This window comes from Ciconia boyciana, chromosome 4 (assembly GCF_034638445.1).
Source record: "Ciconia boyciana chromosome 4, ASM3463844v1, whole genome shotgun sequence".
Classification (NCBI taxonomy): Eukaryota; Metazoa; Chordata; class Aves; order Ciconiiformes; family Ciconiidae; genus Ciconia; species Ciconia boyciana.
Window position 1 is genome coordinate 84,629,797 of NC_132937.1, and position 17,217 is coordinate 84,647,013.

General features: G+C 39.6%; 1 protein-coding gene across 5 annotated transcripts in view; it reads right to left on the reverse strand.

The window, feature by feature from the left end:
- TNFAIP8 (TNF alpha induced protein 8) overlaps positions 1–17,217 on the reverse strand; it is a 66,100-nt gene that overhangs the window by 14,045 nt on the left and 34,838 nt on the right. The window contains exon 1 of one of the 5 annotated variants that reach the window (XM_072860445.1): positions 8,374–8,394. The exons of 2 other annotated variants lie outside the window; for them this stretch is intronic. Coding sequence is in view for 1 of the 3 variants with exons in the window: in XM_072860441.1 (XP_072716542.1) it covers positions 7,260–7,290 (31 nt within the window). In the remaining 2 variants the exon portion in view is untranslated. Of the gene's footprint in view, positions 1–3,256; positions 3,328–7,259; positions 7,361–8,373; positions 8,395–17,217 lie in introns of those variants that run through there. 2 more of the 5 variants (XM_072860441.1, XM_072860444.1) reach the window with 2 other exon arrangements.

The window sequence follows — 17,217 nt, forward strand, 5'->3', positions numbered from 1 at the left end:
ACACTTATGAAACTGTCACATTTAACAGAAGATTTGACCAAATGATAAATCGTTACTGGTGAAAGCAATGACGTGTGCTTTTGAATAAAAGTTACAAATTACAATTAGTATTTGAGTGTTCCATTTTTCTTATGTTACCCTGGCACATGTATTACAAAATACTCATTATTCTTAGAAGCCATTCATTTAGCCTGTTGCTATACTTGGAAATACTACTCATAAAGAATACAGCCTTTCTGAATGTAGGTGCAAGGCCCTTCCCTTACCCAGATACTTCTTTTGATTCTCCAGAGATTTGCTGACTGTTGCTCCCTGATCTGTAACCTCTGTCTCATTTATGACAGCACATAGTTTGCAAATTCCTTGAAGAAAATAACCCGAGGGTTTAAGAAGTACTATAATATAGCAAATTCTGTCATCAACAGATAAATGAAAGGAAGAAGGGGAAACTAAGTCTCCCGTACAACAATCAATTCTGTAAGGTGGAAAAGACTGGGAGGATTTGAAAACAAAGTACTACCTTCCCATATGTGGAGTACTGTGTCCAGTTTTGGGGTCCCCAATACCTCTCCAAAAAAGGAGCTGACAAACTGAATCAAGTCCAGCAGACAGCCACCAAGATGGTTAGGGAGCTGGAGCGCACAATACAGAGGACAGGCTGAGAGTGCTACGTTTGTTCGCCCTGAAGACTAATAGTGGACCTAACCAATACATCTAACTTGTTACTGAATAGTTACAGGGAAGACAGAGCCAGGCTCTTTTTGAGGATACACAGCAAAAGAGCAAGGGGCAACAGACACAAGCAGCAGCAAGGGGAATTTCATTAGGAATGACCATCTTCATAGCAAGGGTGGTCAAAAAGTGGAATATGTTGCTACAGAAGTTGTGGGACCACCACTCTTGAAGACACTATCAACTTGACTGGAAAGAGCCTAAGCAGCCTTATCTAACTTTGAATTCGGATCCAACCTCAAAGCTGGCTCTGCCTTGAGTGGAAGGTTGTGCCTGATGACCCCCAGAAGTTCCCTGCACCCTCAGTTAATCTGACCAGATAGCTCAAGGGACTGTATCTTATTTGAAATTAAACATGAGTCTTGCAGTTTGTTATGGATTAAAAGATTTGATTGCATAAATATATTAATGGAATTTTCTCAAAGCAATCTAGCATTCAACCCAACAATCACAGCTAAACGATTAACCGGTTAAGAGTTTCAGTGATTCTCTGAAGTAACCTACCAGCTACAGCTAGTGCTTATCCCATGGCCTCTGCTCAAATTACCACCTAGCTTCCTCATCTGCTCCAACTGCACAAGGGAGAGATTGCTAAGTACATGGGGAACTAAGTGTTCTGCAGAACACAACTACTCCATATGGACTTCCAAACGTGGTATACAACAAAAAATATCCGTTCAACCCATTCAATTCTGAGCCTGTAGAAGAAGCAATGAGAGTGGTCAACTAATCCATTCACAGATAGGTTATCTTAAGATTACCCTGATTTGGCCAGGAAAATAAAACCAACCATTATTTCAGTTTTTCAGGGGAGAGATGCAGAGCTGCTTCCAGAGTCTTACGGTTTAACAGACTTAAGTCAGTGGTCTTACCAAAAGATTCAAGTGCCCACATCCAGATGGAGCTGCAGCAGCTGTACTACAAACCATGGCAGTTGTATTCCTGTCCTCAAAGACCTTTATCTGTTTCCTGTATCTTGGCTTCATTAAACGTACAATCCTCCAAACTACATTAAAAAAATCTAGCAGTTCTGACTTGCCTGTGTACCATGGTCTTACTTCCTCCAAATTTCCCATTACTCTGTCTTCATTAAGGTGTTAGCTTCTTGCTTTTCTTTCCACCCCCACTATTTGCACCTCTGGCAATGCTTTCTCCATGCGTATGTGATATATAGTATTACAGTGTTGGGTTAGTAATAATTCTTTCTTTCTAATTTCTCATAAGCTTACTTCATTTTTTCATTCTTTCCTGTACTAAAATAATATATTTTGCCTTTAGCTTGTCCTATTAATCTTGAATTCTAATAATCTATAGAAGGGATTACATGAAATGTCAAATTGTTAAGCATTGCTCTGATCTATAGAGCTGCGTACATGACATGTATGACCCCAGTAATCTTTTAATCCTCTTCATCGGCAGTAGGCAAGTTATCTGTGGAATAACAAATTCCACAAATTGACTAATCTAGATCTCTGACACAGCCATTGGGACCAGATCATTCTTCCTGCTCCTGAACTGAACTTTTCAGACTACTCTCAACAAAAAGCCGCTGTTTCACTGGCCTTAATGTCTTATGGAGATTGTAGTTTTGACACAGGAGGGTAGGTGAAGATCAGGTGAAACAAAGGAAGCCCACATATTGTAGTCTTTGGGGTGAGAGCAGAAGGTGGGTCTAACATGTGGGGATAAGTACTAATTGTCTGTGCTGCTTCCCTGTGGCTTCATATGGAAAAATGAGCTCCACAAAAGAGAAGGGGACAATCTCTAACTTTGGCAGCTGAAAAAGCTACCACAATTCACACAAAACCATTCAGATTTGGGTCCAAAAGTGGACACTGAGACATCCCATTTCTGTTTAAACTTATGGTTTTCATGCAGTTTATTCTAATTACAGAATCATAGATTCATTTAGGTTGGAAAAGACCTTCAAGATCATCAAGTCCAACCATAAACCTAGCACTGCCAACTCCACCACTGAACCATGTCCCTAAGCGCCACATCTACATGTCTTCTAAATACCTCCAGGGATGGTGACTCCACCACTTCCCTGGGCAGCCTGTTCCAGTGCTTGATAACCCTTTCAGTGAACCAATTTTTCCTAATATCCAGTCTAAACCTCCCCTGGCACAACTTGAGGCTGTTTCCTCTTGTCCTGTCACTTGCTACTTGGGAAAAAAGACCAACACCCACCTCAGCCTGTAACTTCAAAAGTTAACATGAAATGGGACTGTGATCAACTAGTACATGTTGCATTTATGTTTGGACAATGGTCTACTTGCACAGTTTGGATCTCCCCGTTCCCTGTCATAAAAGCATAAAAGGTTCTAACAAATGCTGGTTTGGAGATAGTGGGATGCAGAATCATACATTATAGACCCCCATTGATGTTTTGGATGGAATAAGTGGCCCGTAGGAGCACAAGAACAGACAATTGGTTATCTAAATGAACATGATTCTAGCCTGGAAAACTTTCACACAATGAGACGTGACTGCAAAATGTCAAAGCAAATCCATGACTACTTACAGGAGGGAGTACTGACTTCTCAAAAGAGTGAATACTCTGATTTTATAACCCCTGTGTCTCTGTCCCGAGCTCTAAAAGGAACAAAACAGGTGAGTTCACTCCTCAGTAATCTCATTTGGATTAAAAAATGCTAATTGTGTCTAAAAAAGCTCTGAGCACTTGTAGGAATGCAGAGATCTCTCTCTCCCATGAAATGTGGTACTTAAAACTAAGTATGATAAAAGTGCAGTGCAGGCTCTCACTGCTTCTGAGTTTGTAATACAATATCCATCGTTTCATAGGCTATGTATTACATTCACTCTGATATCTGTTATTATTTTACTTTTCCTTTGAGACATTAGATTTATCTCCTGTTGTTTTCTATATACAACATAAAACCTGTAGAATGAAGCTGAAGTTTTCTGAAGCTTTACATAAATTACTACTTCCTTCTATTGAAGAAATACTATGTAAGGAATCCATTAACACCACAATAATTTTAATTGGTATTGACATGTATTTAAAAAGTTGTATTCATGATACATATTTTTAATATGACAGCATTAAGAAAATTTCCTTCAGATTGCAGAAAGGAATTACGTCAAATAACAGCCTGAAACCATTTGTTACCTTCCTTGGTACATGACATGCCACCATGCAACACCAGACTGAAATTATGCCATGCAGTTAAATGCCATAGTCTTTTTCTTGACTTTACTATGCTCTTTGTTTCATCCTAGGCAAAAGTAACTACAAGAAAATGTGACAGGGTTATTTATATCATGACAGTTGTTGGAATCTGTAAATGCAATACAGATTGATGCCATACATACACCAACACACACACACATGCACACACACACGTGTTTACCACAGCATTGTGGTATACAGATGAATACAAAGATTGTTCTAATGTTACTAAGCAGCGTGACGGGAGAAAAAAAGAACTGTTTCATGTTACCATTCTAATACGGACCATGCAGAGATCAAAGGCAGAAGCTGAAAAGCTGAAAAGCTGAAAAGATACACGGCTGCATACCCCATATCCAGCAATTAGTACAAAATGCAGTGAAGTAATGATTGTCTTCTAGCAATGTCTTTTTACTCCCAGTTCCTGCTAAAAATATAAGACTTGACTTGAGGTAAAAGACTCTACCTTTATTTAATTAATCATAAAAAATAAAATCTTCAGGAGTTAACCATTCAAAATTGACCTTGATTTTGGGTTTCACTGTAACAATGAGTATAGTTCATTTTTACAGTAGTAAAACCTATGGTCTTTGATCTTGTTATGCAGATTTTAAAAAATAATCCATATTAACCCATTAAATCCACTTTTACAGACATCCCAGTGTTCTCCAAATACTGTGATTCACTTGTATAAAGTAGCTGGAAGTGAAGTATTGTGCACTTCAGCATCAGGTCATTGTCACAACATACATGATGTTTGATGCTATTACTGTGCCTTCAACCCTCCTTTTCATTCAGGCTGTTCTTCCAACACATGGTCTGAGAGTCATGCCTGGAAGCTGCAACTGAATTGCAGAGCTCCTTGTATATCCCTTAATTCGCTCCTGGCCGGTGATGCTTCCCTGGCCACCAGAGCATCCCTGCTTTAAGGAAAATAGAAAAATTCTGCCTTTGCTTACAAACAACATTAAAATAACATTTTTCCTGTAGCTTTCTCTTCCTTTCACTTTTTAGTATGTAGCAGATTAACCACTGTGCTTTCATTGCTAGCTTTGGCCTTGAAACGTACAGCATTTGGTAAAATAACCATTTTATAATTGTCCAAATGTACCCTCTACCCCTTCCATAATCAGTCACAGACCTTTACCTACTAATTCCCTGGTGGGCCTCATAATTTGTGGGTAAGTCAGAGAGTGACATTCAGTCTTGCACCTAAAGGAAAAATCAACCACCCCACCTTTGGTAAACCACTTAAAAGACTATATATACTCAGTGTCAAAAGCGTGAGCACCAAATTCAATTTGAATTTGTGAAGCATCCATTTTCTTCATGCAAAAAGCACAGTTTCTTGATGAAACAGAGCTAGTTAGTTGAAAGACTCTGACTGCCTATTTTATGCCACATACACTAGACCACTACAAATCCACGGGTATTTGACTGTATTTTTCAGTATTTTGATCAGTGATCTTTCATGCCATGTTCACTCAAACTAGGCAAAGTAGTGTAAAAGCTGCACTTCTACATATTCACCTGTTAATCCCAGGCTTTATTCACATACACACTAAAGCCCCTTTTCTCATGCATCCTCTAAATTATTCCTCTACAGATGGGAATATATTACCAGGAATACATTTACAGACTGACTGAAAAACCTTTTCAGTGATATCTGTACCTCATCTTCCCACAATGGCTACTGTTTTTATTTTCCATTCCAACGTTTTAAAATCACAGGACAGCAAAACCCAAATATTTTCACAGCTAAAAATAACTAAGCAAAAAGCTACCCTTTCTTTCCTGTCTCAGCCACCTGCTCCAAATGCTTTTTTCAGCATGAAGATCCTGGCATCTCAAATTGTTTCAAAAGAAACGCACAGAAAGGCAAAAATATTTCAGAGGATTTTAAGAATCTGAGTCATCTAAGAAGGTAAGAGGTTTCTTTAAACAAGAAAATTTACATTTCAAATATAGCCAACTTGGTAAAATTGTCCGGAGCTTCCTGTATGTAAACCAGAAGATCTTTCATGCTATGGCATGCATGCTGATCTCTCCTGCTGTAAAACTGAGGGAGAATGCTCACATTGCCATATTCTTATTCACTTATTCTCTTTTTCAAACAGTTTCTATAGAGAATTTTTTTTTCAGTTCTGCTTTTCAATAAATCTGTCCTACAAAATCTTATTGGAAAAAAAAGAAAAGCTGCCTTTTAGTTCATCTGTTCAGTCAATGAGAAGAAAGAAGAAAACAGAGAGCATCGTTGTAATTCTTATCAAAACATAGGCTATTGTGCTTCATTACTAACCAGGTTCTATCAGCATTATAAGCATTACGTTTTATTCAGTCCAAGTTGACTTTTCTGCAAATCAACAAAATACCCTTTTATGCAAGTAAGCAGATAGAAGTCCCTGGTAATGTTATTCTTCAAGTGGGGCAAGTTGTACAGAGTATGAGGGGAAAACCGTCTGAAATATTCTGAAAATGTCTTGTTTTCACGAAATACAACATGCTTAGGCTGCCTTACTGCTTGCTTATCTGTTTTGTTTTGAATTATTTTTCTGAGCCATACTGGATCTCTGTAAGTTTGAGTCTCCCCAAGGACTATTCGTAACCACGAAACATCAATTCTGTTCTAAGAAATCCAGTGTATAACCCCACTACTGCCCTGTTCCCTCTTCTGTATAAATGCTCTTTTGTATACAGGCACTTTCAGGAAATTGCCCTCCTCCTCCCCTGCTTGCTCCCCACTGTCCTACTCTGGCTCGCACCCCCTCCCAATCAACAGTAGGGAATAATTGTATTTTTGTTGGAGCACTTCCAGCTCCTCCACACGTTCCACTCTAGAAGCAGTAAATGAAACCCTGTAGCTTTGGCGCACCCCTCTGAGCTTTAACACACGCACACGCGTGCATGCACACTCATTCGGACAGGGAAGTAAGTGGCATCAAGCTTATTCCCAAAATAATGACCTTTCACTTCTCCCCCATGCAACTTCCTCTTTCACTGAAAAATACAGTGCTTCCAAATTCAGAAAATCTTCCTCTTTCGATATTCTACTACCACTGTTTTGAAACACCGTTTCTTCCACTTATCAGTATTTCATGTGCGAGAAAATTACCATTGCTGAGACAGACAGATATCCCAGGGTGCCAACACTTGGGTCATTTCATATCCAGCGAAATCGGCAGGACTTCACATGATTTTGCCAAGGCATTTTCCCCTCCCATTTGAATACCCGAAAGCTAAAGCGAGCAGCAACTCTCCTCTGTGCTCACAAAAGCGGTGCTGGCAACGCAAGCATGCACAATTCCTCTCCTGAGAAAACAGTTAAAAACCCTACCTTCCTTGGGTTCATCAGCCTCCGAACTCATGGTGTCAGCGCAAGGCACTGGGGACCAGATTACAGCTGACGTGCGTGCCGAGAAGCAGCCGCAAGTCAACTTCTCAAAAAAGAAAAAAAAGGGGGGGGGGGGGAGCAAGAGAGGGTTGGGATTTTAAGGGGAAAAGTCTACGAATTCAGCAAATCACAACTAAGCTACTTGAAAAGGATCCCGCCCCTTTCTCAGCTGCACACCAGCGACTGTCTGGAAAACCAGCACCTTCACAGAAACCCTCATTTTACTCGCCAGCAGTCGCCGTTTATGCATTTTATTCTCTCTCCCCAGTCTGTAGGAAGGGTGGAGTTTCACTTGTTGCAGCTTGCCAACGTGGTGTGAGAAAGCAAGCAGGGGAGACCAAAAAAGCCCTGAGCGCGGAGCAGTGTCTGATTGCGGTAACTGACAATCAGATTGGGGCTCTCTTAACTTGCAGGAAAATCTAATTTAAATCCATTATTTTTTAAGCCTAAAGTGTACATTTCAACACTGGTTACTATCTGGAATTAGTTCTGTAGCCTCCGTAATTACACTGACTAATACAGGATGACTAAATACATGCTTAAAGGATGAGAAGCAGCAGCATTGTTTCAGGTAGTTTAAGCTAAAGAATTATTTTTTTCTTTCACTTATGCTCAGTGCATGGTGCCATCTACCCTGAAAGGAGCAATTCACCTTTCCTTCTTGGAAAAAATATCTGATTTCTTTGTGCTACAGACCCCCTTGCATCCTAGAAAAGATCATTATTTTTAACTGTTACACGACATTGTTCTACAGCACAGCAAGAGAACTGGAGTCTTTTGCTCCCACCCCCCAACTCGCCATGCATCATGCACACCTTCGGAGGAAAATCAGGGGGAATTACTTGGAAGCCTGATTTCCAATTGGCACTGCCTCCAGTAAAATCACCGTCAAAAGGAACCATCTTTTCCTACTTACTCATTTAGTATATTTTTAGCACAGTGAACAGGACAAAACCTCAGTGGAAACGTGACTGCTCAGACAAAAGGAGAGGCGTGATCTCTCAGGAGAAGTCCTCACGGGCTGCCAGCTCTGACATGCAACCAAATTCCCACCTACCTCACCCTCACAGGGTTAAATGTGCGTGCCTGAAGGGTTGTCAGGGTCTTCACAGAAGTAAGCTATTAACAGTCAATGAGCTTGTCACTGGAGTCAAGTAGAAATAACTGTATTTCAAGATGAAGTCAGAAAGCACCAAAGCTGTCAGCTGCACAAAATTGGGACACATAGGAAAAAAGAAAATAAAGCATTTGAGATTGTAACACTTAGCTGTATTCATTAAAGTTTATGGGAAGACTGTAAGTAGGTAGGATGGTCTTGTAAAAGGTACAGAGTCAGGAAAGGTGGTATGAATTCTTCAGCCATAGCAAAGTTGCTTTGGGGACCGGTATAAATAATACTTCAGAATGTGAGCAACTTTTGTCCTATTTTGAGTGATTTTATTAATGATAAGGACTGTCCTTTGCCATGTACTTCTCCCATGCCTAAGAAAGACAGATCTCACTTTAATTAAAGGCTTTTGGTGACACTGGCAATTTTTTATTTTGCAATACGCACAACTCCATGGGTCCCTTAAGGACACTCCTCGAGAAGCTAGCTGTCTTCTACAGGCCTCATCATCTGCTGTGGTGTGGCAAAACACAGCAGCTGCACCCTTCAAAGCACAGAGAATGAAAGCGAGTATTACCCTAAGCAGCATGACAGAAGAAAAAGTAATTACGATATGGGACTAGCTAAAGAAGCCACATTTTCAAGTTACCAAAAAAAAAAAAAAAAAAAAAAAATTAAAACATTACTGGTTTGGGGTAATTACTGTTTAGTAGATTGAAACCACTCAAAAAACCCTACACAGAATAGAGGAGGAACAGGAAGTAACATAGTTAGTCAAGATGAACTGCAATAGCCTTTGGGGTCCTTTAATCAAAGGGAGTGTTGGTAGAGAGGTAAAATAGCCAGAATATAAGCCAGTATCAAGAGCCCTGCATGAATAGATTTACACAATAGATGGATGCCTTTTGTTATTTTAGATGACAGACGGACACGGAGAGATAATGAGCCTTGTGGTTAAACGTCAGCAAGTTCTGCAAATTAAGATTTCTCAAATCTCTCAGAAACTTCAGACCTCTCTGGACAAATAACAAAAACCTGATGATTTTGGTTTTTTTCTTCCCTACAGAATCAAGATCACACCTCCTCACTCAGCCCTGTCCCTCCTGTGTACAGGGTCTCAATTCAGACTCCAGAAATGTTTTTTTTATGTTTCATTTTGATTGTTATGCTTCCTAAAAACACATGCATCAGCTGAGAAGACCCCAACCAGACCAAAGAGTGTTTAAGTAGGTTATTTTCTGATCTTAGGTTAAGCAGCAACTTGTAATGGCATTTGATCATGAGGACATCATCACCTTCTTCAGAGTCTGCATCCAATGAACTCCAATAATTTTACTTAGAAGGCTGGTAGAAGTAAAGGAATAAGGCAGGTAAAAGTTAAACAGAGTAGGTGGACAACACTGGAGCCCAAGTAAGGGATGACACTACCTCACCTAGAGGGAAGAGCCAGTTATTGAAGCATCCAGACTGATTTTTGGATCCCATGAGGAATAAACAGCCTGGAAGCTTAAAAAAATCCCTCTTTAATTGTAAACTGTGCATGTGATACAGAGTAGGAAGGACAAAAGAATGACAAAACCTCTAAAAATAGAATCAGTAGATACAGCTAAATTTCATAGGGCAGATTCTCTTAGGGAAAAGAAAAGTAACTTCCTAAAATAAAGTGCCTAAAACCCACCACACATTTGGACAGATGCTGTCTCAGAGGGAAGGCCAGAATTCCCAGAATCAAATTAAATCTTTTGTGTGGTACACAAAAAAAAAAAAGGGTTTACATACTAGGTTTGAGTGGCTAAAAGTCTAAAAGCCATGAAGCTGGGTAAGACAAGGGGGTTCTGTGAGACATGGTCCTTTACACCCTTCTCTGCTGAAACAAAAAACTCCTGGTTTTACTTTACAAAAAACTTAGTTTTATTTTGTTTTTTAGCTCTTCATTTGTAAATTGTCCTCATTTCTGCTAACACTAAGGCAGGGTTACCACAGAAAGAACAGGCTGTAGCCAGGCCTTGGCTTACTACAGTAATATGCAGGGCATTGTGAAAGGATGGGTAGCTGTGTCAGCACATCCCCAGCCCAGCGCAAAATCTTGTTCATGTTTTGTGTCTCAATGCACACTGAGACTGCTCTGTTTACAGAAGCATTTTCTTATTAGATACACAGGTGGCAAATCCTGTTACATCTTTTATAAATATTTAAAATAAATAATAAAAATCATAGTAGCCCAAAAATGGTGCTAAAATTACTACCAAGAAGATTCTGAAGCTCAAGGCTGAAATGTCAAAAAAGACTGTAATGTTTTGGTTCACAAAAAAGAGGAAGCAGCACTACTACATGAAAAGTATCAGGAAGAAGCTTTCAAGAGGAAGAGGCAGCTGCCATGGAAGCAAGAATAAATCTCCTACTGCAAAAAAAACCTGCACAGCCCTAGAACAGTTCTAGAGAAGGAAGTGGTAATGTAACACTTCAGACATTACATATTCGTGTTTTTTTTTTAAAAAAATCTCCCCATGTTTGGTTAATGTAATTAAAGTTGTCTGATGATAACTTCTGCTCTTCCAGAATGTCACATTCGATGGATTGCAAACCTTTAAACAATAAAAGTAAGGTCCATGCCCAACTTCAGCTCCTTGCTACAGAGGATAGCCACCAACCATTTTCTCTAAGCCAACTGCATGCCTTTTGCTGGCTGTAACTGCACTGAGTTATTTGAAGCCACGTGACAGAACTCTGATGGTGTCTGAGGAAATCTGGTTTTCCCACCCTACTCCCAACTGTGAGACAAAAGAAAGAGGTGTACAAGTACCCTGAAAGATCATAATACACATACCTGCAGGCATGGTTTCTTTATGCTATGCCAATAGCCGTGCTGTAGAGATTTTATTTCTTGTGAATTAGCAAGGATGGAGAATGTTGTGTGGATCAATGATGAGAAAGTAAAAGTGTTGTACTATGCTGTCCCATGTAAGACTGTATAGTTAAACAAAGTATTGGCTTTCACAGTACTACTACAAACAAAGCTTTTCAACCAGCTGTTTTTATGGAGTAAACGCAAAGATACCATACTTAAATGTATAACCTAGGGATTATGTAAACTTTGCCATTTAGCAATCATGCAGTAATATAAGGAAAGCTTATGCCATCTCTCTTTTGTAGTCCCAACAAGTTGTACCTATTTCTGATACAAGGGGGGTGGGTTGAGAAATTTTTTACTTCTGACACTCTTCAATGGGTCTGGATTACTGGCACATAATGCAAGTGTTCACACAGGGCAAGGAGAACAATGGATGCTGTCCTGAAGCTCTCACATATATTATTTCTTCATATGTATAATTTGAAAAATGTAATGAGAAATGATGTGATTCATCCATCACTGTAAATGCATTTCACCAATTCTCAAATATGTGAGTTTTTCTCAAACTAATGTTGTGAAAGGGAACGAGACATAAGATTGTTGTATTTCAATCCAAGATCTCCCAAGCAGAAATAAGTGCAGCAAGTCTGGTCTGCACACATTTATGGAATCTCCAAACATGCTGCCTTATCAGAAGGGCAACAAGACGTTTATACAGTATCTCAGAAAACAGGTACAACATAGTAGTTCATGGAAAAAAAGAGGACAAATTGTTAAATTCAAAAGCCTGGAAGCCACACTGAGATATCATTAGAAAATTAACTGTAGCTACCTCTTCTGCAAGTGGTCCCTTGTTAACTTACAGGTTTTACCAGAAAGATCTTTTTATAGAAGTTACTGATTGAGTAAGCAGTCAAAGACAACATAGAAGTGTGCCCTCAACTTGCTCCATTGTTGCTTTTCTGCATCTCTTCCAGTACCACTACAATCTTTTTTCAGGCAGGCAGATCATAACCGCACTGAGTTTCAAGATGCACAGGTTTATAAAACAGGAGACATTTTTGTTTTCTAGCCCGTCCCTATTAGTTTAGACTGGTGGATGAGCTCTTTGGCATCCCTACAGAGCACTGAGATCTTGCAGCACAAAGCAAGGAGCTGCTGCCTCCTCCAGCACTGCCCATCTCCTTGGATGCAGAAATCTGCCTGCCAAGCACCCTCCCAGGTGCCGAACAGTGCAGCCCTGACCTGCTGTCTGTGCCCTCTGCGGCTGCCGCACAGACATCACATGCGCGCGAAGGTGCACACAGACATCACGTGCGCGCGAAGGTGCACAGGGAGAGGAAAGGTGTGGAGGGAGGGGCACGGAGTCACAGAAAAAAGTGAAATTTCAGTTTTCTTGCATTGTATCTAGGTTGTTCTGCTTTCAGTTATGCACTTAAGCAGTTACACACAGACATTCAAATTAGCAAACCAAGAAGCTAGTCTAAAGTTATTTCCTAACCCAGAGGTAGAGCAACAGGATCTGTAGTTTGTGCTACTTCTATTATTGCAAAATAGAGTGCAATATGCACTGCCTGTGTAGTGTGAGTGCAGCAAAAACAAATTCCAACTCTTATGCAATTTTGTTAATTTGGAGTTTAATATTATTTTACAGTAAAAAGAGGACTTTTGATTAGCTGTGTGATTTTAATAGCATTCTTTATAGACTTCTGTAACTAAAAGGACTAGGTACAATAGCCCGTCTCTTGTCGCTGTAGCCAGACTTTTCTCCTGGTTTCTATTTGTTTTATTACCTTCTACCATAAACCACACGTATATCAAGATAATCTAGCCAGTGCTTAGCTTTTGATTGATGTCAGAAATACTGTGTCCAGCATGAAACATTCAGTCTTTTCATATAACAACACAACTCTAACATCTCAGTTATCTACGGTGCAAAATTTTTAAGCAATTTGTCTTCATGCGCATAAACCACGTACCAGGTACTGTTTTCATCTTAGGAAAATTCCACTGAAAGCTAAAGAGACAAAATAAACCAAAACATTAGCAGGTTGATCTATAAGCCAGATCTGAAAAGTATGGGCACTCCTGGATCATCACTGCTTGCTATTCCTTATCGTTAACTTGTTTTTTCCCATTTGCACAACAGACTTCAGACCAATTCAGATGATAATGCTTGTGGCACTTGTTGAAGCACTCACAATACTTACACCTATTGGGCAGACCCTCGAATGATACTCTGGTGTATGTTTCTACCATGTGGTTAATGAATTATTAAAAGTCCAGGCCCAAGGGATCAGGTGATCCCTCAACAGCTTCTGCACCATGCTTGGCATCCAGCACTTCATCCTATTCTCCCCCCTCCCCTGTGCTGTCCTCCTCGCCTATTTCTATACCCTCCTGTTCAGCATCCATTCTGCACCCTGCTAGTGGTTTATTGAGACCTGTCCATTCTTTCATTTCCAAATGGCAAGAGCAATATATGGTAAATCTAGTGTCATACGAACCCACACCACACTGCTGGTGTGGCCTTCAGTCAATGTAAGCAAAACCTAGGGCTTCACCATAGAGTAATCTGTACAAAAGTATGTCTAAAGACCTCCTTTCTGATAATGAACTGGCAGAATAAGCAGCAGTATGGGGTGACAAATGGATTCACAATGACCCCACCAAGTCCGGGAGAGGAAGAAGTGGCATGTAGGGGACAGATCCTGGTTTCCATATGGATGCAGTAAAACTTGCCTTACAGAGGCTATTCACCTCAGCTCCTCTCCTCCAGACAGAAAATGGACAGAGAGAGGGTGGGAAGATATATGCACAAAAGGCTTCATAAAGTTGAACCTGCTTAATATTGAACATAACTTCGCTATGAAATTTAAAAGTCCCATTAGTCTCATCTGTACAATGTCCACCTACACAATACCCACAATCACGTCTATGTATTTTCAGCGCTGACAGCCCGAGAAGACAACATAATAGTAACCACCTTGAAAACTGTCAAGATTACTGTGCAGTGCGATCTTCCAAACCCGTGTTCCTGTTACAAACATGCTGAGATTGTTGGTTTCCAAATAGTGACAACAGTTGTTTTTAAGCTGGTGTTGCCTCCACTCAAAAGCTCTGCGGTTAAGAGGTGAGGAAATATCTTCACTTAGCCTCGAAACACAGCTTTCTTCATAAGCTTTATCTGCATCTGCCACTAATTGTCGGACGTTTCAGCCACAGCACAGCCTCAGCACAGGACTGGGACACTGCCTTGGAGTGATCCCCACCTTTTGGCCTCAAGATGAGCATCATTTGTCACAGAACAGCATGCTGCCAGGGTATAAGACTGCTCTCAGCTCAGAATGGCTTTCACTGGCTTACCTTTTTTCTTTCAAGAAAACTGCAAATTCACACACAGAGCAACGCCATGACTTCTGAGATGTGAACTCTGATGTAATTCTGTTGCCTTGACTATAGTATCATGTTGTACAAAACCACCAATAACAATGGTTTTATTGTAGCCACATAGATATCATGCACTGAGAGGCACTTATTTATCCAGCAGTTACCAGTTACTGAAGACAAGGTTTCAGTGCAGGAGCAAGTATAAAACAATTCCTCAAGAGCAAACATGCCAAATAACATTCAATGGCTTGGTTGCTACCCACAAATAGGTGATAATGATGGTTGCTGAATGTTCAGGAGTTCATCGAGGACGTGACAGAAATTAAAGACAAATAGTCAAGGTTAGCTGTTTTTTGAGGGCCTTGCACCAAGGACTGCAACAGGTACTGATACAGGCTTATAGCACTGTTCCTCCAGATACCAAAAATTTCACTCATTATTTTAATTTTTCCTTTAAAAGGAGCACACACAAATTGCTACTGCAAACACAGCTATACCAAGCGAAAGGCAGCACTGAAGAGAGTGAGACAGTGATGAAGAGACCCACATGAACAGAGGTAGGAAGGTGCAATCCTCCAGTTTGGTACAGCAGATCTGAGCTAGTTTTGTCACATAGAACTATAAGCTTCCCAGCGGTGGTTTGTGATAAAATTCTTACAATTTTGAAGGTTGTGTTATTACATGACATTGCAGCCTTTGCAAAAACGAAAGAAAGGCCTAAGAAGAAATCTGAGGGGCAGAACACCAAAAACATAAACATGAAAAAACCCTGCATCAGAAATAGAAATAACACAAAAGCATCACAGATTCCCCACAGATGAGTGGGGAGTCAATGTGCTACACAGAGACTGACAGCATCACCACAAGCCATGAGAAGAGATACTTACACTAGATCCACTCTCAGCAAGACATAAGAAAAGAGGTATTGCCAGATACTTATACATCAAAACACAGTGCTGGAACAATTTTAATTGAAAAGGGGTATTTTAATTAAAAACAGAAAATCTAATATCAAATAGCTGAAACTCAAAAAGAGCTTGAAAACAAAGTGCCTGACCTAGTGTTAAATATGGTATGTTTTAAACAGTGCTACTGGAGTGTATGGCTAATAAGGTATATTTTTCTTTTTTTTAAAAGGTATGGCAGTGATGCTGACAGAACAGAAAATTGAATATTACCTTAAAAAATGAAGGTTTTTGTTTCGATAAAAGCAGAATACATATGGGAAAACACGTGTCTCAGTTTGTGAGGGCTGTGTTCCAGTCCCAAGTGAACAATCCAAGTGTTTTGCTAATGCGTAACAATCAAACTATGCCCTTTTTCTTTTAGATGCCAAAGCCATTAATCATGCAAACAGTCAAAACACCACTTGCATATCAAATGCAATCTTATCTAGATAAAATTACAAATCAAACAAAACTAAAAAATACCAAGCTATGAGAATAATCTCCTTTTAGTTCAAATTTAATTAAAAGAGATTAAAAGAGGTATTTAAATGGATATTAAACCTAAGCAGAGTTTGCTCTTTAAAAATTCAGTTTAGTTATAGTTTACATGCACAAGCCAGATGAACCTAATTATGTGGTATTCATTCACAGAACCATATTGATTTCTGCATGTTCCAAATCGGTTTTAAATCAGTTTATTATTGCCTAAAGCTTAGACTGAAGCCACATTAAGAATCTGGAAAAGTACTTGCAAGAACTGGATTTCTTTTAGGAAAATATTAACTAAGACTATGCTGAACAAGTGCTGAAAACTCAGTTCCCAATACCCAAATGAATTTAAGTACTCATCATTTATGGCAGCCTTAGAGGGCAGATTTTCAGCACTTGCTTCCCCTGGCCTATGGTGACATTTTCATAACTAAAGCACGCTTGGGAGATCAGCACTTTAGGCTGGTCCAAGTGAGAGTGACTGTCTAACAGAGCAGCAGCATCTTTGTTGATTCTTCTTTTCCACCTACCATGCCAGCATAGGCATGTGGTGTCCACATAAGGAAGATCCCAGTTATAGCTAATCTTTAATATTTATTTTTGGCTAGGAGAATTTTAACCTAAAATAGCTTTCTGATCCCTTTTTTTTAAAAAAAATAAAAATATATATAATAAATGAATTGCAGCTAAAAGTGAGTATTTGTCTCACAAAAGAAGGGCTTGGATGATTTCTAATCTAATTATGACAACTAAAAATCCATACCTTGCTCATTTTTTCCTATATTAAGCAGGCTTACACTAGTGAGCAATGTAGGCAGATTCCAAGTGTAAACTCTGTTTAGCATTTTAGCATTACATTAAAAACTCAATGTTGGATTTTTATTGATTGCTGTGAATTCCAATTAAAAAAAGAAAACAAAACCTCAGGAATTTTTGCTGGAGCCCAAATGAGTTTGTTTAGCAGAAGCATGTCTAACCTTTCAAGTATTTTATCTACTTTACAGGAAATTCATACTTCAGCTCTTAGAATGCTTTAGCAATAATAATAACAGAGTTTGCGCTCTGGGGCTGGGCCAAACTGAATACCACTTCACAGGGTTATTGCAAGACTTTTAT